General features: G+C 34.2%; 1 protein-coding gene across 1 annotated transcript; it reads right to left on the reverse strand.

Moving 5' to 3' along the window:
- Positions 1-143: 143 nt before the first annotated feature.
- On the reverse strand, positions 144-27,940 carry LOC132192409 (PDF receptor). Its single transcript, XM_059612367.1, has 13 exons — positions 27,854-27,940; positions 17,849-17,973; positions 17,049-17,159; positions 12,545-12,705; positions 10,372-10,475; positions 8,423-8,585; positions 7,728-7,830; positions 5,537-5,660; positions 4,250-4,319; positions 3,746-3,831; positions 3,383-3,566; positions 2,356-2,618; positions 144-2,294 (listed from the first exon to the last, which is right to left on the reverse strand). Exons 1-13 carry the CDS (start codon positions 27,928-27,930, stop codon positions 2,282-2,284), a joined length of 1,584 nt encoding a protein of 527 aa, XP_059468350.1. The 5' UTR covers positions 27,931-27,940; the 3' UTR covers positions 144-2,281.

Consider the following 27,940-nt stretch of genomic DNA (forward strand, 5'->3'; position numbering starts at 1 on the left):
CAGATCATTTTTTACCTGACAGAAAAGTAAAGTTCTGGTTTTAAAAAAAAAGTGTGAAAGTGCGGAATTTTTCTTTTAAATTTTATGATTTTCATTATTGTTGGATGTTCCAGGGATTATAAAATAAATAAGATTAGATTAAATCCTTCAAATTGGCACACAAATATATTCTTCCACATTTTAGAGTGACAGAGGGAATAAATAATTCATTTAATTTTCATTCAGGCAGACAAAAATTATATGCTCTTTTTGTACAATAGTCTTCAACACAAATATGATTCTTGATTCTTGTCAACATAGTTTGCTTATGCAAGTGTATGAGGTATTGATTTAACTGAAAAAAATCACAATTTACAAATATATACAAAATTTAACAACGATAATCAAAATACGGGAACTTTTCATACCCTCGACGAAAGATTTAATACACTCGCAAATCTGATATTCAAACAATTATCCGCATGATTATTTTCTTTTTTGACGCAGTGTGTCAAATTTATAAGCGCAATGCACCCTCCCCTATATTTATAGATAGGCCTGCTTGCTAATTTTTATCTGCTTCTTAACTACTTGTTAGTGCAGCACAATATTTTCAACCTTTCCATTCTTACAAGAATTTAAGTTAAAAAATCTCCTTTCCCTCGTAAATATAGCATGATGATTATTATATACATTAAATTGGTGTGCGCTTTTTCACTTTCCAACTGCAGAGATAATATACAACATTTTGAGAAAATTAAACTGCAACAATAGATCAACATCATTGGAAATTATTCTACCACGCGTAAGACGTTTCAAAACATATGAATCAACATTTAAACGTTTTAATTTTTCCTATCGACATTTTAATATTTATAAGTTTAAGTTTAGAGGCTGGACTTTCACGATCAATAAAAGTTTTGAGGAAATGTAGAACCTTTTGTGTTAAACAGGCGTAAAGCTTTACTCTACCTTTCTCAAACAGCATAGCGTTCATTCAAATCCCCCATTAAATCGTCAATTTAAAAAATGTCATTAAAATTGGATTTACAGTTTTCCCAACAGAGTATGAAAATATGATACGTCAGATTTGTAATTTGTTATAACCATATTTCTAGGAAGTGTCACTTGTATGAACATTAGTAAAAATCTAAATAGCTTCATATATTATAAATAAAATTATCATGCCTATACATTTATTTTCTATTTTGCATTGTGAATGTGTCAAGCGATATGACAAAAATAAATCACTTCCTTTTCCGGCTGTTCAAACATTACCAGTTGCTATGACAATAACATTTAAAGCTGCAATAAATATAATTAACCTTTCTGCATAATCCCATTAAGAGAGGTATGAAAAAAGGAACCGCATGCCTTCACAGAATGCAGTAAACTTGACGTTGTCTTTGAAAGGCTGCATAACATTCTACACTTTCAATTAACTGGACTTAATACACTGTACTATTGATTATTTCTTTAAACATTTTAAGAAATAAAAGTTTTGTATAAATTATTTTCCAAATAATTAGTTAGTAATTTTTTTAAATGTAAAACAATGTAATAAGTTTTCTAGTTTGTATGACGCAAGATGTACATAAGCTTCTTTTTCTTTTATTTTGTTTTACTCAATCGGTTTTAAAATATTTTCTCTTGTACATATCTCCTTTTACTATTTTACTGATGCCTGTAACTGAAAGTACTATTTTACTCATTGTCAGTTATGAGTTACACAGCCATTCAAACGTTCAGTATTTAATTTTTTTCCAATATTGGAGATCATGGCATTTTGTGACGGTGCGCATCCCTCAAAAGTTTGACTTCATCAAAGAGTGTATAAATAAATATAGCTTTACTATAATTTTATATTAGGTTAAAGACGTTTTTTTGTAAACTTGACTTTCATTCATACCTATACGTAAAAAATCACGGCATATAAAAGAGACATTAATACCCCCTATTACACATATGAAGCTCAACAGAAAGTGCTTTTCCGAGAATGACAAGTTTTTTGTGTACCTCAGCATTTTCACAGCATTTACTTTGACAACAGCAACTTCCTTATTTCAACAGGTATAACTGAAAAAATCATTGTCTCTTTTTTAACACAATATTAAACAAAAATAGTAAGAAAAAAAATTGTCAGAAATCATTCGTTGCTTTTGTTAGCAATTTGCGTGAGGATGTGGAGCTCTGGTGACCCAGGGGTGGAGGAGGGGTGGGGGACAAAGTGCACGACCACCTCCCCAGAAAGTTTCTCTTTTCGAACGCCCCCTGAAACGTTGAGCCCGCTTTCCGGAGAATGTCAGACACACGTTCTGCAAAAGAATGAACATTTATAAAATAAATTTTTTATTTTTTTTTATTTTTAGAATTTACTCAGGGGACGAGGTTTTGTCCGGCTCGATCGGGACAGGGATACTCTTGCACTCCTCAGGGGCCATTTTGAGCCAGCACTTGCGCCACGCTCGAGGCTTGAGTTCGGCGGCGGCGGCCGGAGTCGTTGACGCGGCCCTCGTCCGCTCCACGCTGACGGCGTCGGCGCCCACAAAGACGCTCGAGAAGGCCGAGTTGCGTCGCGGCAGGTTGTCCCTGCGCAGCGACAAGTACACGTACACGCTTTTCATGACGGCCGCTCGAACCTGAAGAAGGTAATTAAAATGCACAGGGAAAAATTATTTCTCAATTATAGCAAATATAAATAGGCATTAATTTTGAAGACTTATAAATTTTATTAAAATATCAAACAATGGAAAAATACCGATTTTTTTTTATCAAACATAAAGACAAAATTAAAGAAGATATAATTTGACAGATAATAGATAGAAATGATGGAATAGAAGTTATTTATTAGTTCGCAAAGTATCTCCCAAGGGTATTTGGTAGACTAATTGGATTTGAGAGATTGTGAGTAATGGCTATATCACTGCAAAAAATTTAGGCGATTTAATAACTCCTGTCGATTATTTTCTCTCAAGAGTCTCAAGACATTATTTCTAGTAAACGATGGGTTGAAAACGTTTAGAAAAAATGTATCACTAATAAAAAAACTGATTTTTTTTAAACTTATTTACATATAAATTGTATGCTAATATTTTTTATCAGAAAAATTCACCAAGAGGCGATGAGGAGGTTGATGAATTAAAATGACGAATTTCTGCGGGATATTGCTGAGTTTTCAGGGATTGAATACCAACAACCATTGTAAAGATCTAGAGACTTATCCAGATAAATTAATTGATTTTAATAGAATTTGTAAATGGCTCCAAATTAATCATGTTAATCAAAAGTTAAAAGATAACTCTCACGCATCATTCAATTTTATTCACCTTTGAAATCAGGTCAAATCTAGGCTAGTATAAATTAATGGGTTAATTTCCCACGGGTTTCTTTGCAGTATAATTACCTCGCCATTAAGGAAGCAGTAAATGAAGGCGATGAAAAAGCCCTGGAAGGATGTGAGAAAGTGTGTGCCGTAAGACCAAAGGGCAAACTGCCACGCGGATCGCTGCAGCGGTGCATCGACCATGTTGAGCACGTTGGTGATTCCGAGAAGAGGCAAAAGCACGACGGCCGCGCGCACCGCTTTTCTGTATCGACAGAAATTGGCACAATTGTAAAGTTTTCTGCGTCGCCATAATGTCAAAAGAACTGGAAGATTGCAAAGTCTTTGAAGTACTTTAATAATGGTACGAGCAGCACTCATTAGGAATTTTATAAAAATCAATACCAGAGGAAAATAAATATGTTTCAAGAGCTCCGCACTCACCTGACTTTTTCAGTCTCACTTGTGTGGCTCTGCCTTAACTTCACTACAAGCACCCTAATGATGTTCAGCAGGAATAACATATTTAGCTGCAATCAGAGACATGGTGCAAAAATAAAATTAAAATGAAATTTGAACTTACACCTGCAAAAAGAATTCACATAATTTTATTTAACTTTTTCATATTTCAGATATATAAAAGAAAAAAAAATCAGTTTTTTCTCATAGAACTTTAGTGTATTAATTGAAAACAATTGTAATTGTTTAGTAATTAAATTTTTTTAATTAATCATCCAGATTAAATCCATATCTAACGAAAATGTATTGCGATAATTCAGAATCATGGTGGGATGTAAAATGAATTTTTATCTTTTTCTTATTCGAAAATGATTTTCTTTTGCAAGACTTTTTCCAAGCCTGACTTTCAAACAGTTTCTTAACTTTAACAAAGGGAGATGAATTCATTTGCTGGAAAGTTATTGGCAACAAGGAAGAAAATATAATTACCACAATTACTCCGAGGCGAGGCCCTTCCAAAATCCAGAAGTAGTGCGTGAAGCTGTACCCCCACCAGCATCTGAAATAAAAGGAAAACTCGGCGTGAGAGAGGGAAATGATAAACAAACTTTTTACTTCGGTTAACAAGACTACACGCGTGAAGCTGCTTTTTAGTTGTTCACCTGCTGCTTTTTAGGGGTAGGTGGCTTTCGAAAATGAGTTGAGGAATTTTTAATGGAGGCTCGACTTCCGACGAGCGTGTTAACCCCGTGACATTGTGTTGTACAAACATTCATTAACGAGAGAGAGCAGTGAGCGCCTTATGGATTTCCGAGGTATGCAACCCGCGAGGAGAACGTGTCGAGCGGCTTGCATAACTCGTCTCTTTTGTGTGCCTTTCTCTCGTCGTGGATGTACAAGTAGGGAGCAGAGAGTAGAGCCAAAGGAAGGAACCGCGCGAAACGCGTTTCTTGCACACACAATTGGAGCTTTCCTCCGCCCAATTTATCCCATTACAAAGTTGTCTGCGAATCTATTTGCACATCTTAAACTAGGTAAGAGAGGCTCCAACAGTTGAAATTTAAAATTATTTTCTAATTTAAAATAATTGGCGTTAATTTCTGTTCTAATTGAATGTTTTTTTCTGAAATGATTTATTATCAAATGAAAAGTCGAGGAAACAAATTTTATATCGTGTTTAAAAGTTTGCCCCGAAAAGATAATTATATTAAATTATTATCACGCTTTTTTCCTCATATTATATTAATAAAATATTTCAATAAAATTTAAACTGTAGTGAACTATCAAAGGATTTTTTTCTTTCGGGCTGAATCCTGTATTTATACTGCCTGAGAATTCTGACTGACTGCGCTTCTGTATTTATATTATTTTACTCAGGTTTATAAATATTTATACATTTTAACTTTTTAAATAAATAATAATAATTTTTTTAACAAGCTATTCATTTATCTAATTAGAAGATTCAATAAGGGAATTTTCATATTCTCATTCTTAATTAACTGTGGACATCAAATATTTGTATTTCAAATTCCTTTGTAATTTATTTTTTTTAAGTATTCAAAGAATTTATATTATAATTATTTTACATCACGAGTGAGCGAAGAGAATACTCCAGTAATTCTGAATATATCCAAGGTGCCCTTTTAAACTTTGACGCTCCACCTCTCATTAAACTCCAATTAACGCCCAACTCTCTGAAAGATTGAAGCGGAATGCGAACTTTTCATAAAGGCGTCCGGGAAAGTTAATTATCTGCGATTTTATAACCTTACTTACTTGGTATTGGTTGTCTCGAAGTAAAGAGCGGTGGTGACAGCCCACGCGGTAGTCATCACAATTGGCACACCCCAGCCCATCAGTGTGTATGCCCAGTAGTGGAACTTTTCTTGGAAAACGGTGACTGAAACAGCAAAGGCGAAAATGCTTTGAAGTTTGCTAATAAATTAAAATTAACGAGATATAGCAAAACTTGGAAAATAAAAAAATGATTCTTGCTATTCTTAAAATTTCACAATAAACACCAGACTGATTGTGACTGATTTAATGCTGACAAAGCATATCACAACATTTTAAAAATAAATTGTGTAACTTAAGATAAAACTTAAATATTTAAAATTCACTTCACAATTTGGAATTTAATTGTTAAAAATTTTAATTTATTTTAATAATATTATTTTGGTCAGATCTAGGTTTCATAAATAACAGGAAATTGAACTTTCAAATTTATTTTCAATAAAATTATTCTTAAAAAAAGCATCCTGAAGTATAGATGGTAACTTTAAAAAAATTTCTTTTTGTTTAAGGGGTCAAAAATAAATTTTTATCTTCGTCTAGATTTATTTCTCGACAATGATGTAAATATTTTTATCACAAAAAAGATCATTTCAGAACTAACTATACGGCCTTCTACTTCCACTCTCCTTACATCATTTGAGTGCAAAATAAACAAGGAGTGGAAAGTAGCTCACGCATATCATGTCGCATGTATATGGAATGTTGCTTTGCGTAAAAACTTTCTATCTTGAAACACCGCGAATATTATATTACCTTTCCATTTCTTTACAAGTCGTTATATATTTTTAGTATACGTTAATTTTTTTTAGAAAATTTTCATCCACCCAAGTAAAATATTAAATTTTCAATATTGGAAAACAAAGTTTTAATAAAATGGAAAAGCTGTTGCCCTTTCAGCAAAGAAACTGGATGTCTTTGAGAACGACCTCCCATCCAAATTTAATTCTCCTCACACTTTATTTTCAGCTCATTATTGTTCAGAGCAGAAGAAAATATAATAAAGTTAGTGAGATTTTTTTGTACCAGTTCCCCAATTACGTTACGAAAAAGTGATGTGTACGTGAGCGACAGAAAATAAACATTTTTGAGTGCGAGAGGCGGTGATATAAAAATCGATCACGCACATCTCACGGAAAGTAAGTCGGCGTGAAATTGGTGTTTTGGCCTTCTCAATAATGTCAAACGTTGCACCAAAGGGATGCCTGTGTCTGGTGCCGGATTCCATTCATATTCAACCGCCTAACACATCTTGCTCCGACAAGCAAAAGTTTCATTAGGGATTAAATTTGTTAAGTCATTCACCCCATCTACAAGTTCCAACGACTGCCTACGATTTTGATGAAATTAGTCTTAGAAATTTTGTCAGGCGAGTGGATTGGCACGTTTTTAGGGTCTCTTTTGGCTTCAAAAGTTACTTAAAATAGGCTTCGAGGTTGGAGGAATTTACCGTAATTTCAATAAATATAATATTCATTGTTGGTGCCACACGTTTCTCACTTCTAATTAAGCTTGTTTACTTAATTCAAGGCGCATAAAAATTCATTATTTTTAAATGAGGACATTTTGAAACATTCAAAATATTTTAGTTTCAAATCATGTTTATTAATGTATCATATGGACTTGGTTTTGAAACCATTGCCTCCTTCATTTCATATTTGAACTGTATCTCATATTTTAAATTCATAACTTTAGTAGAATAAAGATTAGAAAATGTTTTTAAAAATTCTGTATTTACCTTAACTATTTAACGGCGTCTTCATGGAAATGGGTTTTGAAGGTGAATGACTCTAAATCCCAAAAAAAATAATTTCTTACAAATAATGAGAATAATCATTTTAATCTGCGTAAGATAAAGTTCACTCGGGTCTGACATATTTAATACAAGTTAGATAAAAAATGAGGATTGAGGACCGTTGCTTGAAAACATAAGCCGCACTCTTATTGATTCTAAAAGAAAATTTTTCCTCATGCCCTACTTTTCCTTCCACTCTCTCCAGATATAAACTCGCGTTGAATCCTCCATTGACGCGCGTACAAAGAAAATTGCGCTAGCATGACAGTCAATTTTGCGTACTCCAGAGGATTTCGCACTTATTCCGATCGGAAAATGTATCAGAACGCTAGTCTTCTTGCATTCCATATTGGACACAAAAAAGGCAAAATATTTTCTTACCAGTTATCATATTATGCAGGTAGAGACCTTCAATGAACATCCACATGAACATGGCCGTACGCGCGTATTCGAGAAGAACGTATGAAGCCTCGCACAAAATTGCCTGCAAACATACAAAAAGCGAGATTTTTTCTATTTGAAGTGAAAATTAATTTAAAAGTGGACGGTAAAAAGTGATACAAAATTCTTTATTTAAAAGTGTCGCAACGAAATTTTTGTACAATATAAACGAAAAATGTTTACTCGGCATATATGCATGTATGCCAAAGGGAGAAATGAGAAGCAATCTTTATTTGAAAAAGAAAAAATTAGTGTCAAGTCGGAGCAATCAAGGAGACAAAGCAGGGTTGACTTTCATTTTTAAGCTCAAAGTTTCTGAGAAAAATTTAATGCTGCTATATTCAAATTTCACCTCGAAATTACTTTTATTTTTGACAAAAAAGGAACATCTCACACGGAAAATTTGCTGCAATCGTGTCTCTTCCCTCCCTGAATTTATTCCGCGCTTTCTCATATCATCTTTGAACGGCACATTCCCTTTTTTGTCTCCTTTGATCGAATACATACGATTTTTTTAGTATTAAAACTTAATTTTTTTTCTTGTTTAACATTTCACTTGATTGATATTGAATGTAAACGATGAAATTGTAAAAATGGGGACGAATAAACAGTAATAATAACAAAATGGGTCTTACTGTGTTATCGATGCCCTGTCTTGAGTGGTTCGCCCTGCTGAAGAGTTCTTTGGAGTTCCTGGTGAGGGCTTGGTCGATGTAGAGGGTCAACCGGATCACAACTTGGATCACCATGGCCACGAACAAGTTTTTGTGAATCTTTGTTCGGTTGTTGCGCAAGGTCCTAAAATTAATAACTATCATTAAATACAAATCAATATATAACAATCATTTGCTAATTAAATTTTTGAAATTTAAGATAAATACTAAAGAAAAATCAATTAATTCACAATGAAAATTTTTCCATCCTTTAACACTACATGAGGTTTTGTGCGCGTTTTGATATCGCTCTCCAGTGATTCCATAAAGAATGATTCGCAGTATTAAAAATACATGCTACATAATATGTATAACACTTGAATGTGGAATATTTTATATTTTGTTCGTCCGAGTGAACACCTTTTTCCTAATATAAATCTGGGAGAATTCCACGTCTGTCACGCCTTGGTGGAGATATGCAGCGAGAATGCAGTAATGTTATTGGCTGAATTTATTCAATTCACGTATGTGGGGGGATGTTACACAACATTATTTGCATCCCCCACGCGAATGTGATAAGAATGCGATACAGCAAGACATTTCCATCACAACAAAGGGTCGCACCGCGTTTAGAAAAAAAGGAGTCAAGGCACATTGCAAGCACACAAAAGAAGTATTTTAGTTTGGTCTTTTTTATATAGATTTCAGCAAAACGTTCTAAATAAGTGTTGGTTTTAAGGAACATATTTTTTAGAGAAGAAGTGCGCCCTTGAGAAAACTTTCATGAAGTGTAAAACGGATTTTCCTTATGGAAATAATTTGTTTACCTCTGAAGCTTATTTTGGTTTTTCAAAGTTTTTTTTATTATTTTATTATATATATTGAAACTAATTTATTCTCTAAAACTTCTCCGTTAAATCTCTTCAAATCAAATCTAATGAGATTTATTAAATATATATGAGACTTTTAACATTTATAACGAGAAAATAACTAACAATAAAGATGAAACCAAGTTTTGAATATAAAAAATCTTTGAATGATTTAGATGCTGATGAATAACTAATTTAAAATGCAAATTTTAATCACCTGTAAGTTAATTTACATATCCTCAACAGGTAGTCATGTTACAAAAATTAGCCTGTTTCGGCTCATTTAATTTGATTTTTATCAGTATCTTCAAAGACGTGTTAAGCAGGTCAACAACGTCAAAATTATGGATATGTTTTGACTAACCAAAGCCATTAATGGCATTTAAAGACTTATTTATTATCTGCGATTTATACTAAAATTTAAAAAGGCACGTTGGATTGTGTCAGTTTGAATTTTTCCGTAGCAAATCAGAGTGAGGATTGTCGGCAACTGTAGTTCACTTGAATGTCAACCCAGTATCCATTGTGTGGAAAGAAAAGCCCGTGACTCGGCTCACTTTTTTCCCATTCTGCAGTTTCTAATTATCAACGTTTCGCCGTGATTATTCACGCGGAAATCGATACTTTTCGCCGCACGGAATGTGACGCAGATGTGTGTGTGTCTCATCCGGGACGCGCGCACGACTCTTTCATACGCCATTCCCCCTCTGGGCCCTTAAAGTCGGGCTTGAATTTATTTCACTCGCAAAATCGCGCGTGCATCCATGCAAATGATATTCCGCTTTCCGCGTCAATGCCGTTCTCCTTCCGACAGAGGAGTAAAAAAATGCATTAAGTCGATTTTTTTGCACAAGGAAAAGCCACCGCCGATTATGAGTTTAGCTCGCTGTGAAAACTCTTTCGAAACTCTTTGCCAATTAATTAAAGGGGAAAACACAGCCCCTTTTGATGGACGCGCAAAAATCCGTCCGGCGAATCAAAGCGGAAAATTATAATTTATGCCTTTATAAAATACGGACCAGACAAACAAATGAGAGGGGAAAATTATTAAAAATTTCTCACCTGAAGTGGCAAAATATGGCGAGGGATAAAATCATGGCAGTCAGCGACACGCTGAGTCCAACAATTTCCAACACCCTCGTTCTCTCCGCTATATTCAGCTTCGTCTGTAACAAATGGAAAATCATTTTCAAATTTATTCGCATACATTAATGTGATTCGTGCATTTGCAGCGGCGGATCGTAAAAAAAGCGATATATTCGCGAGGCTGCTGTTTACGTATGCCAAATTACGGAAATGACAGGTGTCACCTCCACTGGCAAAACGTTGCGCGCAGAAAAAAAATCAATTTCACAAATGAGGTTGAAGGGAATATATAAGAATTATTGTCCCTGACAACTTCCTGATTAAAAGTTCAATTTACATATATTATTCAAACTGGCAAATTTTAAAATTACATAATGTGAAAAGTTTGATTGACAACATCAAATGTGCCTTTTTCCGGCAAAAGGATTCACCGCTTTTTCTGATACTGGTTATTTAATTAAAAATAATATTAAAGAAGGGAATTAATATTTTTTTTATCATTCAAATAATTTGTGTTATTCTCGCTGTATATTTTTCCTCACAATAAGTATAACAATCACAATGTGATACTGAGAGCAATTGTTTTTATAAAAATATCACCACCATTAGTAGGAACAAACCTTTCAATTCCTGCAACGTTTGTGCCTTGACAATCACAAAATATTCTGGGAATCATTATAACTTCTAATAAACAATCTTTTGACAATTTCCTCTTTTTCCAGAATTGTCCAATTAGCGCGTTCTTCATGAAAATACTGCAGACTTTCCAATTTTAATATTACAAATTTAAAGAAATTTCCATTGTCAGAGGAAGGAGCAAATCTGGCTGAACAGAACTATAATTTAATGTCAGATTAGACACAACAGCATTATGAGAGTTGAGAGTTGTAATTTTCAACATTGTTTTGTTAAATTACATTTTTACACTAATCAAATCCCATGAGATATAATGTTATTTATACTGTATTCCTGCGCTACCACAAACAATCAAAAAATTAATATAAATTTGATTCCATAAATGATTTGAATTCATCTCATTTTAATTCCAACAAGGGAAATTCAACAGCATTAAAAACGGAAATGTTTTTTTTAATTGAAATTCTGAGAAAGGGGGAAAGCAAACTTGAGAGGTGTCAAGAAGACAGAAAAACAGCAGATTAAACACCCTTCCCTTCGTTCGTTCTCACCGGCATTCATTGTCAGATCGAACGCACTTTGCGCCTCAATTTGAGCGTGAAATTGGGCTTAAAAGCTCTTGTTGCAAAAACCTAGTCAGCGGCGTTGGAGTTCACTAAAAAAAAAAAACTTGTCAATGGACACACTTCACTCAGCGGACAATCTCTTCTCAAGCGTGATCGGATTCAGTGAGACGTGCTATTTTTTTTTAATTGCTTGATAGCAAAAAAAGGTTAAATTTTGATCTATAGTTCGGAACAGGTGATGAGAAACGATAAATCACATGTTTAAGCAAGGAAATGAGAATTTCCGGAAAGTGTAAAAAAACTGGGGGGTTCCTGAGGGTGGGCATTCTGTCTTGACTTTCAAACAGTGAAAGCAAGGGTTTGACTTACTGAGTTGATACGCTTGCAAGAGCAGGAAAGCGACAACAAGAGCAAACTTTGTTGTATACAAATGTAATGGAAGGTCCTTTTGCACAATGAAATACAAAGTTGAGAAGCCTGGCTGTAGGAGAGAGTAAATACATAGTGGAAATAAGGTTTGACGACTGCGTGGGATAAGAATATGCCTCTCAGGGGGACTTTAAATTATAAGTAAATAAATCCACAAACTTATTTCGAATCTTTATACAACAAATTTTAAATTGATGAGAGCTTACAAAAGCTTTTAAGAAAGTCTGGCATATTAAAACAAAACAATACATTTTTATCACTTCTTCTTTTTTTTCATTTTTACAACGGAAACAATGGGTTGCGAAAAAACCATAAAATTTCTTATAAAAATTGTTAGATGATTTTTTAAATATTATTTAATTTTGAATCAAAATAAATGGCTAGGAAATTTTTCCAAAGTTATGGAAAGTTTAAATTAATTTTATTGAAATTTTCTGTAGTAATAATTTAAAAAAGCAGTTTTTTAATTTAAATTGAATAAAATTGAAAGGTTTTTAAGAAATTTAAAATTTACATACTTGAGCTTCGCCGTCCGAGCCCGCGTACAGTTCCCTGATGACCTGCAACATTTCGGGTGTGTAGCAGGGTGTGTAGTTGGTCCATCCCTGTGGACTGCTGTAGTCGCCGGCCTCTTTGCCCTCCCAGCGACCGTCCACGCTGCACCGCTTGGTTGTGAATTCTGAAAGCATAAAATCTGAATTTGAGAAATTTTCTTTTCACCCAATTTTGAATAAAAAAAATATATGCACAGTTGCGATCAAGTTTGCCCCTAAACATGGATGATGGTCTGAATGTGATTTGCAAAACTGCTATGTTTATTTGATTAGGCTCCATATAATTAATTGGTAAACATATACAAAATAAACCGTGGTCTTCTCTAGAATTCCATAAAAGGCATACTATAGCCCTCTGCTATACGATTTTAATCCTTTTAGCGCATGAGATCAAAGAACTTTGGATGATGAAATAAACAAAACTGTGGGAAAAATTAGCTAAATTTCCAGCTTTCGTAAACTCTGTAATTTTCAACCGTAAATGATATTTTATTGCTTAAGAATTTAATATACATTTAAAATATAAGAGCATAGAAACAAATTTTCACCAACTTGATTGGCAAATATATTACAATTGACGTATCAAGTTAACTGTTAAATTATTACCAAAGGGGCTAAAGTTTTGATGACAGACGATGAGAAACTCTATAAGGACGAGGCCTAATTATAAGTTGGCTCCGAATAGGGAAGAAGTTTGTTAATATTTGAATTGAACTCATATATATCTTTGACAGGAGTCTCGTATGGGGGAGCTAAGGCTAGACCAAAAGTTTAGGATCTTGATTAGTTAGTTTACTGGTGTCCTGCAAACAAATATATAAATGGGGGAAAAGAGATAAGACGCCGGACCTTACAGAAAGTCCCCTCTAGTCTGGAGACTGGTGCGAAAACAACATGATAAAAAGGTGAAAAAAACACATTGATCTTAAATTGACGTATTTTTGCATTACTTTTATAGAATTTAAAATTACTCGCTAAAAAAAGAGTAAATTTTATAAAATAGACTTTAATCTACAGCAAAAAAACTACTTTTTTATTGGAGTATATAAATAATCTAGTTTTCTATTAGTTGTTATAAGTATAGTTGTTTATTTGTCCAAATTCCATTATTGAAAAACGATTTGTTTGAAACATAGGGAAATTATGTGGAATAAAGTCGAGGAGCAAAAGTTTTTACAACTGGCACGACCGGGGAATTCTGAGATGTTGAGTTGAACTTATTCTTAATAAAAATCCGTCAGAGAAGATTGCAGAATCACATCACTGACTTTCATATCAGACAGGAAAATTTTGTGTCGGCAAACAAGGTTGTTTTTTATCTCTTGTTTTTTTAGCAGCTCTTTCTGCGTTAATCTCTGCGAGCAAGGCGCGCGTTTTGCCAAATCCGCGCCGTGGAGTGGCGTCGATATATAAAATACTTCATATTTCTATGCCAAACTGCGCCGGCGGCGGAAAACGCTGGCTCGCTAATAATGTTTTAGTTTGCTGTTGGAGAGTCTCGCTTGTTGGAAAGTGCCCTGGGCCATCTCGTGTCGCGCGTGTGTATAGCCCGCGCCATTGAGGAGAATAGGGCTGTACGCGCGCTCTTTGTACCTACTATACTTGCAAAGTACGTTAATATTTTATTTTGCACTGCATGTTCCGCCGGTTGAAAGGGCTTGTCTGTGTGTGTTTTGCGGGGGAAAATTGAGAGGGCGCTCATTAATTCAACGCGCGACACTGCAGGCGAATTAACCTACACACACATTACATTCAATCCAGCACTTTTTTTCCACCGTCGCCGCCGTCCCCAGGCTGCTCTGCTTTCTCCTGCCGGAGAAAAGTCATTATGCGATTACTCTTCAAGGCAATTTGACAGAGACAAGAATACGAGCCCCTCATTGTTGCCTTTTGAGATATTCTTCATTATCATTTGCCATCCTTTGGGGATTTTTTGTTTAAGATAAACAAAAAATTTAATTAGAGGAAAAGTTGCACTCAGAACTTGAAATTATAAAAAAATAGCTTGCGAAACTTTTTTGTCAAATTCAAGTTGAAGAAATAAGAATAGTTTTGGGATAATACGCAGCTATCTTTACTTTAACTCAAAAGACACAAGTAAAATAGCGTTTTGTGGTTTATTTTTATTTGTTTGCAGTTGAATATTTTTACACATTTTTTTAACTCTCGTTAAAATTTCAGATATAATGGCATTAATTCATTACAATTAACTTTGGTAACCATTCAAAGTGCATTATTAAGGTCATTGTTTTTTAATATAAAAGTTCGGCAAGAGGATGCAGAACTAAATTTTATAATTCCTTTCCGACAGGATCTACATCCTCCTATTCTACTACCTCAAGGAAAAAAATTATGTAGTTAAATGATAGATAACGTAGTTCAGTACATGACATTTGTGTCATATTATTAAACGAAAATAGGCCTTTTACTTCTTCCTAACATTGAGATTGACGCTTACCTCAGGCTTTTTGAGGAAAAGAGAGCCACGTTGAACCACTGTTTTATCCCTAAGAATTGCATTTTTTTTATCGTGGTTTGATTTTGATTAAAACTGTGTCTACCTTCAGATTCAATATGTATGCTAAAAAACATTATTAGGCAGGTTTTTTAAATTTAACCAAGTTGTGTTTTTTGTTAAAAACAAGAAATATGTTTGATGTATCACTTATGTTAACGGATGAAATTCAAATAATAATTTAATATGGCTTTATTTCTATACATATTGAAACTTTTGATGCTTATAAAGTGTGCGTTAATATCAAAGGCACAAGGAATTTCCTTTCTGACTCAAAGTTGCTCTGGTACTGCGCTGCGAAGGCCGAACGCAACTTGACGAAGGTCTGTGCATTTTTACTTTCTCGGAAAAGTTGTTAGCGCTCGCATCATCCCTCCGACCGCTTTTTCAATAATCGAAAAGGCGTACTGGAAAATTTTCGAGAGCAGCCTGCAGTTTCGGACGAGCCGGCAGAAGTTCTCGGTTGCTCGCATCGGCTTTTCGACTTCTCTAATGCTCATCATACAGGCCGGCGCGGTTTTTAATCAAAAGAATGGGTCTACCAGAGAGGTCAGCAAACAAGCTCTCTCGGGCAGATATTTTTGCCTCTTCATCCGATCAGAAAATTAGCGATCGATAATCTGCGGTGCTTGGCCATTTCGATTCTGGATTGAATTTATTTTACTTTCCCCCATTAAGAACGATTTGCACCCCAGTGGCAATATTTGATTAATTTCGTTGATTGAATATCCGGAGGAATTTACCAGTTCACGAGATTTTGTTTATTTTCACTTGTGTATATATATTTATTTTCAATTCAATACAAATATTTGTATTCTGCTTTCGGGAGAAACACGATATTTGCAAAACGCTTGTATTTTGCCTTGCCAAAATTGTCCTCTCATAATTTTGTCGATCTGTGCGCCCTTTGTGAACTTCATTTTCTCCCTCACTCGTTTTGCGCAACGGAAGCATAGTAATTTCTGGTCCACCGTTAGTAGAGAAAATGTCAAAAGAGCGACCGCATTTGTGTGGTCAACGCAGCATCTGCATGGGTGGCCTAGCTGTCCGTGTTTTTCTACGATCACTCACTTGGCTGCACGCGCTCTATTAACGTGACTTTGTATACATATCATTTCAAAAGCAAAGGCAATCTCGCAATTTGCCATCAAAAGTATTTTTCGGTTGCATGGCGATTAAAGGATAATTTGAAAAAGCGTTCAAAAGTTTTATAATAAATAAAGCAGCTAAAAGATTAATTTTTATTTAAACTATTTTTGACAAAAAAAACTTTAGCCACTGAATGAGTTGTTGATATTAAATATTTTTCCTCGGTCTGAAATTTAATTTTCAAACTCTTTTCAATCAAAATATCACAAATGAAAGGAGAGATTTTGATAAATTTTCTTTAGTTTTATTTGTTGAAAATAAAGAATGTAACATGTTTTTTAGACAGGCACAGGAAAACTAGTCTTATTAACAATAAGATCATCTTTCCTCTCAATGAAAAAACTTCTCACTATAAAAGGATAATTTAAATTTGCCTCATCATCTTTTTTTGTCGGTATTCTTTAACTAAGCAAGCATAAAATTGCAAAGCCGTTTGGATTGTTTTTCCTCTCCTCGGCAGAGAGAGCTGCCGACAGATTTGCTTGAAAAACGTAATCTCAGGATTTAAGCTTTGAATGAAAAGCTTTTATGCTCTTACTTAATTTTATTCAGCTCGCAAATCTTTTTCAACGGATCGCACGACGTTTAACTGCTTCAAGCCACGTCTGCCAAGATGGCAAGATTCCCAAGATAATTCCTCATTCCTTCTCATCTCGCTCTTTTAAAAAGCATTTGAGCAAACAGCAAAAACACTTCTGCTGGATTAATCCATCCGATTTAATTAACAACGACTCGGATTTTCAGTCAAAAAAGCAAACAGTCGTACTGAGATACGCGAAGTGATAATTGATTGGAAGGACTTACTTGATGGGTCCACTCCTCCTTTGTCTCGAGGGCATCGCTGTCTCGCTGTGTCTCCAGCTTTTGTTGGTGGCCAGCATAGGATAGAATCCCACGTCCAGTTGCAGTAAAGGTCTATCAAAAAACAAAATAATTCAAATTGATTGATTGTTTTAAGACATCTGAATTGATCTGAATGATGAGTTTTGATTACAATTTTACTCACAGATTTACCAAAATTTATTAATAATTTAATATAATTATTGTATAAAATTATCTTAAGAGGAAATTATTGGTTCTTTATTTTTTTGCACTACTTTTTATTTTGAAGAAATTGACACTCGAAATTGGTAGACCCGTCTTGATTTTGAATAAAAACAATTTTTTACAATGGGGAAAAAGCCCGAGTTCTTCATTTGCACTTTTTATTTTATCTGGTATAAACAAAAGAGATGGTGTTTGAATCGAAATTTGGCTTTTCCTCGATGGGATATTTGAGCTCTGCGTTGATTGTTTCGCTGAAAAACAATTTCCTGCTCGTTTTTACTACGAAAACAAAACGACTCAACCCATCCTGGAAAAGCTAAATGTCAATTCAAGCAACCTTGATCATGAAATTTTCAAGAAAATTCTTCATTTGGGGAACAAAATAGGATAAAAAGCAGTTTTATTTATTCAATATTTAATTTGTTCTATTGTCATTCAATTTGTGTTCTTCAACTTCAATTATTTAAATTTTTCAAAAATTTATGAACTTGCAACAAATTAATTTTTTGAAAAACTTAATAATCTAGAAAAAACAATTGTCAGTCATTCCCAATTACCTCCAACTGGAATGGTGTGAGAAGCGTACTCGGCAAAACACGAATCAAAGCTATCAGGGACCAAGCCAGAACCCTGAGCCTCCAAGATGGGCGGACTTGAAGTCATCAACATTTCCACTGCATTCCTGTAAACAAAAATATATTTTCCATTTCAATGCATAAGTTCAGATGAATGCACGATTCGTATAAATTTAAAAGTTTTCATTCAGGTTGCATCACGGTCATTTCATCTAGGCGCAATTCGCATTAATATTCATGGAAAGGGAATAGCTGTTATGTGTGTCATCTGTGTGTGTGATTGACGTTTTACAGAGCTTGTGGGTCACCAGGCAGGTCAATCGAAATTACTTGCTCTCTGACCTAACGCGAGCAAACGGAAGAATAGATGTTTGTTCACAAACGTGAATGACTCGATATTACATATGAAGCAATCATTTTTGTTGTGATTGGTTCATGGTTGCTCATTGAAATGATTTTTATGTTGCCAAGCAGAAAACTCACGGATTGGCAATTTCGTTGTTAAATTTTGAGAATAATTAAATGATATTTAAATTCAGATGTTTTATTAAACAAAATTGTGTACATTACCAACGGCCAATTACGTGCGATTTTGTGAAAATAATTCAAATAATTTTGGCGTTTCAAATTTTCATATCAAACAATTGAAAGCCTATAAGATCTGTTCTTTCAACAATTGAAAAAAAATTTATTGATTCAATCCGACATAATTGATATTGTTCAAAGGAAACGAGTTATTATTTTTTTTCTTTTCATAATAACAATTTTCTCTTCTCCATTCGCTTCGTTAGCAATTTGTTACTGCTATTTTTAACTTTACACATCTTTTGAGCAATTCGAAGCTGGTCCATTATTTTAAATTTCCTGTGACGCACTTCAAGCCACTTGTCAGCCGGCTTTTGCTCAATAATTAGCTATTCCATGTCGCCGTCGACGCGGAAAAATGGAATTTTCCATTTCGGCCCTCAGGCACGTGCTGGTCGGTGTATGCGTGTGCGCAATTTGAAATTCCGTTTGTGTATGAGCTGCAAACGCTTTTGGAAATGACTACAGTCGCGCGTTGGTTCGTTTGCCCGCTGCCTTCATGCAAAATCCCAAAAATCACGATCGACGGCGACCACTAATCGGTTGATATTCCATGATACCCCATTGAAAATCTGCGCCTTTCATTATTTCGAGCTGTAAACCTAACCAGTTTTATTTCGAATTTATATTTTATATCATTTTGTTGTGAGCGTCAAAACTTTTTTTATTTGTGCTTTTTTTAAAGCAAGCAGCAAAGGTCATTCATTTTTCACAATTCAATTGTCCAATTGTTACATCATTTCATCACATGATTTACATTCATTCAATTATTTTATTCAAAATTTAGTTTGCAAAAGTTATTGTTGCACAAAACGGCACCACCAATAGCAAGAATTTTGCTAAAATTCATCAACTAGTGGAAAATACAATACGTTCGTACGGTTTTTTTAAGTTTTAAATTTTAATTTATTGACTACAGTATAGTGGCTTGAATCTAATAGCGATACTGGTAGATAATATTTTAGTGTAAGTAAATTTCTTTCTCAATTTTTTTTTATAGGATTTATATCAGATTATTTTACCAACTGAAAATGAATGGAGGGAAGAATCCAGCCAAGTCCATTTTGCTACATGCAAAAGTTTTATTTTTGGCTCGGAGAGAGAAATCGATTGGAGCAAATTTTGCTGATGGACCGGAAAACTTTTGGCAAACTGAACGGCACGAAAAAAAAAATTATTATATAAAAATAGCGTTTTTCATTGACTGCAAACAATTCTCTTCGTTACTCCCATATATGAAGAGAGAAACTTTCAACCGATTGTTTCCAGAGTCCCGAGCACTGTACAATTTCCATTTGATCGATCAGCATGAAATATCGAATTCTGGATGCGCGTTTCGTGCGTGCATCAATCAGGCCGAACAAAGAAGAAGAAAGCGAAATTATCGTCGCTCAGGCACTTTCTCATCTCCCTTGTGAATTTGCATGTGAAAAGAGCCCAGCATTGTTGGGCCGTTAGAGCAGTGAGCGAGTGAAAACGTTTGACATCAATTTCAACGACACGATAAGGGCTGTTGACAATAAATTGCAAATTCCGCGGCACTGTGCAATACACGAGGCGCTCACTTTGCCGTCCCCGCTGTACGTGCGCGTCCAATCAATTATTATCGACTCGCGTTATTCGCCACAAAACCGCACGCCATGTTCAAACAACCGATAAAAATTTATTAATAAACCTTCGGGTCGCATTTAATTTATCTCCCTTTACCCACCCGCACGTGCATACGTGAATAATTTCGCCAACAGAATGGCAAACAATATATTATACCATCAATGTTGCATCAAATTAATATATTATATAAACCCGGCCGAAAATAGCAAAACCGACCGAGCTGTTGAATAATTTGATTCACGGTTTATTACAAACAAAACGTGACTATTTGTTTGATTAATTTCAATGCATATAATTATTTTATTTAATGGGCTAGAGAGATTTCCAAGAACAAAATTTTCATGTAAGGGGTTTCATTTGCATAATTTTTGAAGTTTTGAAAAGAGATATTGAACATCAGAAATCAGAATATTGTTAAATAAAAATGAAGTGAAATAAATATTATAAAAAATTTTATAATTGCAATACGAGCTTAGTATGGAAATATTGAGAGAGAGAAATTCATTTTTTTCCATAGAAAATGATATCAAAGAAAAACCTCGATCTGTAATGTAACGAATCCTGCTTTCTTGTTACAAAAAAACAATGTTAACTTCAAGCAGCATGTAATGAGGTTGAGTTGACATTATATTGACTAATGAAACGCGCGTTGAATGCGCAATTTACATGAAATTTTGAATATTCCCGACCGCACACTCGCAATTCAATGCACGCAATTCTGCTCAATTTGCCTTGCAATCAATGCGATAATTTCACAAATGAGTAACGAGCAAATTAATTGGTATGCAAATTAACTGCGGCCCTTTGTGGCAACTTAAAAAATATTCATTATAACCAAGAGCAATTTGTCGATACGATTGATCATAAATTGCGTGTGGTATATTTGAAATGCAAGTCAAGAGTGAAAGCTGCTCTTTCAGTTTCAGATAAAATTCTCTATATAATATTTTACAATAATCTGCAGTATGGGGAAATAAATTGAGTTTCAACCTACTTCCATCACATTCCATGGTTATTGACTTTCATTTTTTAAAGTTTAGTTCTCGGACAAAATTATATATTGTTTGAGAACTACACTTAATATTTTTATGTATATATTATACTTACTAAAAGAAATCTATTGAGCTAAAGACTTTTGCAAGTTTTACAATATAATAAAAAAAATTACTTTACTTGCCTTTATTATGAAAAAAACGTTTTGGTGATTAGATTTTTGTTGAAATATAATTAATTTTTTGGTCATGCTCCTCATCTTGCAGAAAATAAGGTTAGAAATCATGTAAACTCACTTAATAGTTTGATAATAAGAGCGTCCTGAAATTGAATTGAGTTAAGTATTAATTCATTTTATAATATTATAACGATTATGTTTATCAAGCTGCATTTCACTTGTACTTTAATAAATATTATGAAAATTATTCAGAAGTCTTTCCTATATCAATAAAAAAAAATTATCTTTCATTAAAATCGTGTGACAAATATTAGTCTCTTTGTCCTACTATTAATCTTGAAATAGTTTTAGAGTTTTAGGAAATGCAGAGTTTAAAATATTAATTTTTCAGGCCCATCATTTCTGATGATTTTACTCACACACACAAAAAAAAAAATCTTTTCTTTTAACACCTATATCAATAAAATAAAAATTCCCAAACTTATAAAATGTGAAAGCGTGGAGGATATTTTGTTTTAATATTGTTGCAGATTGTTTTGAAAATTAATTTACATTTAATTTAATTGTGTTTGTTTTGACATTTCTAATGTACCTAGAAAACTAATTAATAGTTGCATAATATATGCACTGTTGTAATTAATGGTGACAATTCGGCAATTTGTTAACAGGAGCCAATGCTATTTAATACAAAAACGCATCAACATCCATGTTCATTGATTAGTTTCTAGCCGTTGACAGACTGCTTGACATAATATCGACAGCCATACATAGAGAGAGCATAACACGCTGCACATAATTTCCATCAAATCGGTGCAAACCGTTGAGCACCGACAGGGTTCGTGTGGGACGTCGCCAATGTTCTATTGGATTTGACATTATTCGCAGCAGCCGCTCTGCTGTCAAAACAATCTTTCAAAAGCCAAACCCAATCCGCTTATGTGCAAATGCGAGCGCACCCACTATGATTTTGGTCACTGAAAATTTCATCCGCGTGTACTGAAACAGAGCAAATCGCGTGGTCTATAACTAGTTTTAACTCTTTCAATATTTGCATATCTGTTCAATTAAGAGGGTAATTGTAATTGAACATTGAAAGTGTTAAAATCGTTAATGTGGATTTTTGCCGAAAAAATTTATCAAATCCTGTTTGGTTTAGAAGAGCAATATACAAAAATTCAAAACATGCCCCATTTAATCTCGCTGATAAATGATTGCTTTGTTAATATTCAAAATTCCGCATGTATAATTTTGCATCCAATGTTGAAACACAAAATCTTTGTCATTCATCAGGCTTCATGAATCACGACAAGCAATTCTAATATAATATATTATGTACTTTCAAATAAATATTTTAATTTATTACAGAAACTGAATAAAATACTCTATTAAAAAAAACGTGCTACTCCAAACAGGAGTAATTTTCATTGTCAAAGAAATTCCCTTAAAACTTAAAACTTCAGAATTCCTAGGATAGAACGATACAGTTTCCATATTTGTCATTGACAATAATTTCATGTGACGTTAAATGATTATTTATTTATTCAGTCACAAACGATTCCAAAAACGAGCGATTACTTCATGATGGCGTTTTGTCAGCAAATATGAGGAAAATTACAGGAAGCTCCATTTTGTATTTATTGTGGCTGTAGAGAGAGAATATGAATAAAAGTGATTTAGTTAATGTATCCAGAATAATTAACCGCAGCCATTTTCCGGAGCATATTTTATTGATTTTGGTCGCAACAATTAGTGCCTAATTTTACGTTGGCTAGGAAATATACACATCAACATATTTTCCGCTGACCAGGATAGATGGATAAACCTAAGGAGCAATCTTTTGAGAGGAAAGTTTCCCTTTTTTCTTGCGAGCCGATCAAAAATTGTGGCCAACATCTATTTTTACATTTTTCTATTTTTAGACTGGCGCGCTTCACCCAAAATATTGATAGAAATCGTCCTCTGTGTAGAATTAGCTCCGTTCAAGAGGTTCTTTTGGCTGAACAAGCGTCTCGTCGCAAGACTAATTTTCGTCAATTAATTAAAATGAAAATTAATTACTTGGCGTTCAAAGGCTCAAATGAGAGGTTGTATGTGATTGAAAAGCAAACACTCTCTGTTTACGCCTGCTCAATCAATCATCGTCAAAAATGATATTAGCACTTCAATTAAATAGTTGGATTCACACTTCAAACATTACCAATTTCAACTAATCCATGGCGAAATCTGCATAGTAAAAACTTTATTTTATTGTTAAAACTATGTGGGCTGAAAAACTTTATGTAATTACTTGAGTATTTTTCACTTCAAAATACATCACCCTCAGACCTTAATTATTCAATTTATATCACAATCAATAATATATTGAAGGCGATCTATACAAGTATAAACCATTACTTTCAAAATAAAGCAAATTTAATGGTAAAATAATTCTAATTTGTTTTCTAATAATAGCCAAAATGGACTCCGTTGTTGCACTTTTGATTTTACAATGCCAATGAGGATAATTTTATTTTATCCACACAGGTAAATCACGTCAGGGTAATATTTTTGGCTAAGTTAAGACAGTGTATTATCGGTCTGGTGTATGCTTTGTGCCCTTTTTTGAGCTTTGCGGAAATCAAGCTCCAATCCTATTCGTCTTTCGTATAAAAGTGAGAGCAGGCAAAATGGACTGAAAACTGCTCCAATAAGCTACAGAAATAAGTTTAATTATTTTTCAACTTTCTATTATTATAAAACAATTATTGTGGGTTGAATCGAGAGAAATCTGTGAATCTTTTGTGCTCGGCAGTTCCTATCCAAGCCCTGTTCTCGCCAGATGTTGGAACCAAAGAGCAAGCATGAGTCTCTCCCTCTCCCTCTCTCTCGCACACAACACGTATGAATAATTGCTCAGGGTATCATGGTCTCTCCTTTACGCACCCGAATCAGCTGAGCATTTAGAGCGGTGTACTTGTGAACCATGACCCATCACCGAGTCTCTGTAGCTCAAAGCGATTGTACAAACGCAGTGAGCCGTGCGTACATCTCGTCTATACATCCCACCCACTTAGCCATGATGGTTAAAACGGAATTTGCCTGCGCGTGTAGTTGCAGCTTAAACAAGCAACGTAAACAACGGCTAGCAATTAGCGAAACTCGATTTTGCGGCGGCCCTAGGAGCTCGAGTTGTAATAACTGGATACACACTGAGGTACTGGAGATAGCTATCCTTATTTCATTTGATATATTGCTGCAGACAAGGGAGGGCAATCAATAGATAATTTGCCCCTTGGCAGCGTAACAATAATTTTAAATCAATTTTCTACTTTCTTTCAAGACAAGGAAACGTATATTTTAGAGGATTGCAATTTTTTAAATTGTTTTTAAACAGATTGTACAAAAAAATGGTAAGAACAAGAATCCAGTAATATTTCTAAATTTTTAATTAATTGTTTTCAACTTATATTTTAAAATTATTATTCATAATTTAAAATTTAAATATAAATAAAATTGGGAATATTCTCACAAGCTAAGAGCTAAGTTAGCTTAGGATAGTACAACAGTTTATTGAGCAATTTGCCTATGAAATGCTGAATAATTTGACTAATTAACAACTGTAGCGTGAACATTGAAAGAAGAATACCACGTGATTTTGTGCAGAATAATTTAAAGGGCTCAACAGAAAGCCTCAAATACATAAGTCCTTCAGAATTTGTTTTCGTTGTTTTTTTTTTTGCTCAGATATCAAAATTTTGAGGAGAACATGAGAAAAATGCTTTTTCCTCAAGCAAATATAAATAAAAGCACTTGCAGAGTCTACTTTCCCCTTCTATTTTAATTAAAAAGTGAAGTCATTGCAGACAAATACAATGCACTGCAAATTCATTCAATTGTGTGCCTCTGAGAAGCTCTACACTAACTTGACCCATTTATGCGCCTGGCAAAATGCTCGCCGCTGCCGTGAATCTCGGCAGTGCCGTAATTATGAGAGACTATCTAAAGCCTTGTGCTCTCGTACCCCTGATGCCGAGTCCGTGCCACCGCGATTAACCGCTGCTGCTGGACGCATATTTTTGTCCCTTTGCTCCGAACGAGGCAAAATCTAATCCCATGTCTCGCCACGGCAATCTAAATTTAAGCTTACACCGAAAGGTCGCTCTATTTTGTTAAATTTCTAATCGGATTTGCATGCATTTAATTTTGTAGTAAAAAGAAAATTCACCTTCAATTTATAATTTACGTTTTTTTAAATAAAGTCTATTCCAACTCAAAGGCAATGAAAATGGTTACTTTTTTGATGAGAAAAGAGCAGCGAGAAACACCTCTAGCCAAGTTTGTTTACAACTCACAAAAAGCTGATGGAGGGGCTATTTGCACTTGACCACAAAGGCCACTTCTACGAAGACTGTCAGAATTTTCTCTCCTTTTTGTGTTGGTGCAAATCCGATTTCCGCAACTTCCAAAACAGAAAAGAAGAGATTTTGAGCTTACGCGTGGAATTTTTAGGTTGTTTAACTTTGAGAACTCGCCCGTAAGCATCTTTTTTTTAATTGTTTAGATGGTTGCTGAGAAACAGTTATATTTAAAAGTAAGTTATTTAGCTGATATTCAAATGGAATAATTTTATAATCTCTGGATACTAATTATTTTCACGTTTGCATGGAGAGTTTGCCAATTAAAGAAAAAACCATGTGCTTTTTCGGTGCATCATCGCGAGACAGAAGGCAGCTGAAGAGTCATCTGAGGAGCGCACTGTGTGCACGATTGATCTGCTGATTTGCCATTGTGTGCCTTAACAATGGTTGGGGCCCGAGTATGACGAATCTGCCAAGCAATGCGGGGGGAACACCCGCAAACCGCAAAATGAGGATAAATGGAACCGCTGAATTCATCGCAAACCCGGAAAACTCTGATTAAAAGTTTTCTCATTCAATTATCACTCAATATAGTATTTATACAAACTTTGCCCTTTTGTGGACTTCCTCATTGAATAATTTATAATTCGGTATTTATTTCTGTATTTGAAATTTCTCTTCCCATTGGAAAATGTTTTTGAGAGACAGAGCTTAATTATTTTTGTTAGTAATTCAAAATTTTTGTTTTTGATCTTGATGAATTCATACAATTCATTTGGATGTTTGAATATGTTTTAGAGTCGATTTTGGTTTTATAGAAAAAGCAAGCTTATTAATTACATGTTTTAGCCACGATAATTGTAATATGCAACTAGATGAACGTGCATGGCAAGCGGGTTGCATAAATCGGTTGAATCGGTTTTATGCTCGCGACCACCAGCAGGGTTCCCTTGGTAGACTCGGAATGAACCGACAACTTACGCGAAATGCACGTAGATATATCTTGTTTGCCTATTTGCTTATCACAATGGTTTCTTGTGGGGCACAATGGGCGCGAGTCTTGTTATCCACCAACTCGCCCATATTGAAATTGTGCACATTCTTGGATAAAAAAAGAAGAAGGCATATTTCGCAGTCCAAACAAATAATAATATTGTGCTGACCTTTTACACCGATTAGATTTTCAGCAATACTGGATACTTAGAAGATTATTCAATGCCAATTATTGGCGATTTTTGCCATTGGCGTCTGATTTTATTCTTTACAGGGATCACGGTAAACAAATCAATTCCAAAAAGGGAATAAAGATAATTATTTAAGTAATAAAATTTTTATCATTTATTAATATTAAAAACTATACAAATGTTCTTGCTGCAAATCTAACTATTCTATTGCTTCTTTGAATTGCGATTTCTTAAAAAGAATCTAGAGATGAAAGAGGTGAGCAGCTACATACTATTTTTTACGTCATATTTTCTTTTTTCTTTCAAATACAAAAAATATGTAAGTCAAAACTTGGAAACTGAACTTCTTTGAATTTTATTTGCAGGCAAAGCTTTTTATAATATATGTTGAATTTATTTCAACAAGGATTTTTTTTATTAAAAAATTGCCAATAAGTTTACTCTAAACAAATGAAAAGTTTAGCAAAAGCAACAACTCGCTGAAATGGAAACATCAAAAGCATTTGCCGAAGGCTTTCGAGTTTGATTTTGTGGGCTTGTTTCCTTGTTCTTCAAAGCTTCCAACTTCTCCAGAGTTTTTAGAGCTAATAATTTAAAGTATATGAACATTATATTGTAATTTTAAAAAATTCTCATAATTTTTATATCTCGATAATAAAATTGCCGCGAAAAAAGTATCAGAAAATTGATTGTGAAAGGTCAAATTCGTTAAAAATGAATTATTATTTATTCAATTACAAGGAAAAACATTTTCCGCCAGTTTTCATCGCGCATTAGGAATTAGGTGGCCGTCAAAACTTTCACCAAAGAAAATTATGTGCTTGGCCTCTGGGGACGTTTATTAATGAAAACTTTGCAGATTTATTAAAACTCGTTTGAAACCAGTTTTGAGCTGGATAAAATTACGAATAATTTCAATCGTTTCTCCCCATAGCTTACTGGAAAAGAGAAGCGATTTCAAGTTAACGCAATGTATATTGAGAAGTTTTCAATTATTTTGAAAATAACCAAAATTTATATTTCCTGGTACACTTTCCACCTTTTAAAATAATTTAGCAACAAGAATTTTGATAAAATTTTTTTTAAATAAAAAACTGACCGTGCGTGCAGAGTGAAGGCGTGGGTCGGAGGCGGCGAGCTGGGGGCGGCGGAGGTGGGAGTGCCGTTGCTCCACATGCAGCATCGC

The sequence above is a fragment of the Neocloeon triangulifer genome, unplaced genomic scaffold (genome assembly GCF_031216515.1).
Source record: "Neocloeon triangulifer isolate White Clay Creek 2 clone unplaced genomic scaffold, ASM3121651v1 ptg000003l, whole genome shotgun sequence".
Lineage (NCBI taxonomy): Eukaryota > Metazoa > Arthropoda > Insecta > Ephemeroptera > Baetidae > Neocloeon > Neocloeon triangulifer.

Bases quoted from the DNA above. Each gene is read 5' to 3' on its own strand.
- LOC132192409 (XM_059612367.1), bottom strand. From the start codon at position 27,930: ATGTGGAGCAACGGCACTCCCACCTCCGCCGCCCCCAGCTCGCCGCCT. The intron at 17,160-17,848 runs GTAATTGGGAAT...GTTTTTTGATAG, and splicing joins TCACACCATTCCAGTTGGAG to ACCTTTACTGCAACTGGACG. The intron at 5,661-7,727 runs GTAAGAAAATAT...TTGCTGTTTCAG, and splicing joins CCTGCATAATATGATAACTG to TCACCGTTTTCCAAGAAAAG.